Genomic DNA, 1,119 nt, shown 5'->3' on the forward strand with positions numbered 1-1,119 from the left:
CAAATTATTTGGTAAGGTTTTGGATGATTATCAAGACTTATTATTTAAATTGGTCTATTTATTTCCAGAGCAGTATATAAACACAAAGTGAAGAAGAGGATGTTTAAAATGAATGTGGAGAGAAACCAAAGGAGATCCTCTTCTAACTGTCAAACCATTAGCACAGCATATCTGGTGTTATTACTGACAGTAATGACTGTTACACACCATGATGGAGCTGCGCCACGCTGTCTAAACAACATTACACATGCTAGCATCCATGCTAACATCCATGCTAACATCCATGCTAACATCCATGCTAACATCCATGCTAACATCCACGCTAACATCCATGCTAACATTCACGCTAACATCCATGCTAGCATCCATGCTAACATCCATGCTAACATCCATGTTAGCATCTATGATGGAACTAATCAAAAACCTGAAGAAGAACTTATTTCAGGAAGGAGACAGCTGATATCAAAGATTTATTGAGGTAACATGTTTGTAGCCGTCACTGGTCGGAAGTAGCTTAGATTTTATTTACACGGACAGTTTAGAAGGGCGGGGTTTACTGATCGATCCCACACGGTTCAGTATTCCCGCTTTCGTCGCTACCTGAGGTAGAAATCGAGCGCACCTCACCTGACTCTGCTGCTGGAGTCTCTGCTGAAGGACAGCCTGGGCCAACCCGCCCGGAACACTACCCGCTCCGGCCGGGGGACGGTTCGCAGAGAGTGTCCGGATGATATCCACCGCTGCCGGGGAAGAAGCACGGATCACCCTGCTCTTTAGCCTCAGGAGGCCGTGGCTAGCTCGGACACACATGGGGATCACCGACGACATCTTGGATTGTCAATGCCGGCGTGTGAGCGTGACGCAAGACTGAAGGACGAAAGTAGTGATTGGTTGGAGCTGATGAAGGGCAGGTGGAACACCCAATCAGAGAGAGGGACAAACCACGTGGTTGTAAAAGTGCGTCAGGCCAATCAGAAGAAAGAATAGATCTTACCTTCGATTACGTAGCTAAACCACCATGATGGTTAATTTATCAATTTGTTTTTAGTTTTATTGAGCAGAAATGACTTTCTCATATCAAAAGTCAGTAACTGACTTTGAACACACCGTTTACCAAAG

At 45.0% G+C, this 1,119-nt stretch overlaps 1 protein-coding gene across 1 annotated transcript in view; it reads right to left on the bottom strand.

Moving 5' to 3' along the window:
- LOC106511432 (mitochondrial import inner membrane translocase subunit TIM50) overlaps window positions 1-944 on the bottom strand; it is a gene marked incomplete at its 3' end in the record, with an annotated part of 5,464 nt that extends 4,520 nt beyond the window's left edge. Inside the window, 1 exon segment of the mRNA XM_014000192.1 lies at window positions 628-944. Coding sequence (XP_013855646.1) covers window positions 628-828 — 201 coding nt within the window.
- Between the last annotated feature and the right edge of the window lie 175 nt (window positions 945-1,119).

The sequence above is a fragment of the Austrofundulus limnaeus genome, unplaced genomic scaffold, assembly GCF_001266775.1.
Source record: "Austrofundulus limnaeus strain Quisiro unplaced genomic scaffold, Austrofundulus_limnaeus-1.0 Scaffold2787, whole genome shotgun sequence".
NCBI lineage: Eukaryota > Metazoa > Chordata > Actinopteri > Cyprinodontiformes > Rivulidae > Austrofundulus > Austrofundulus limnaeus.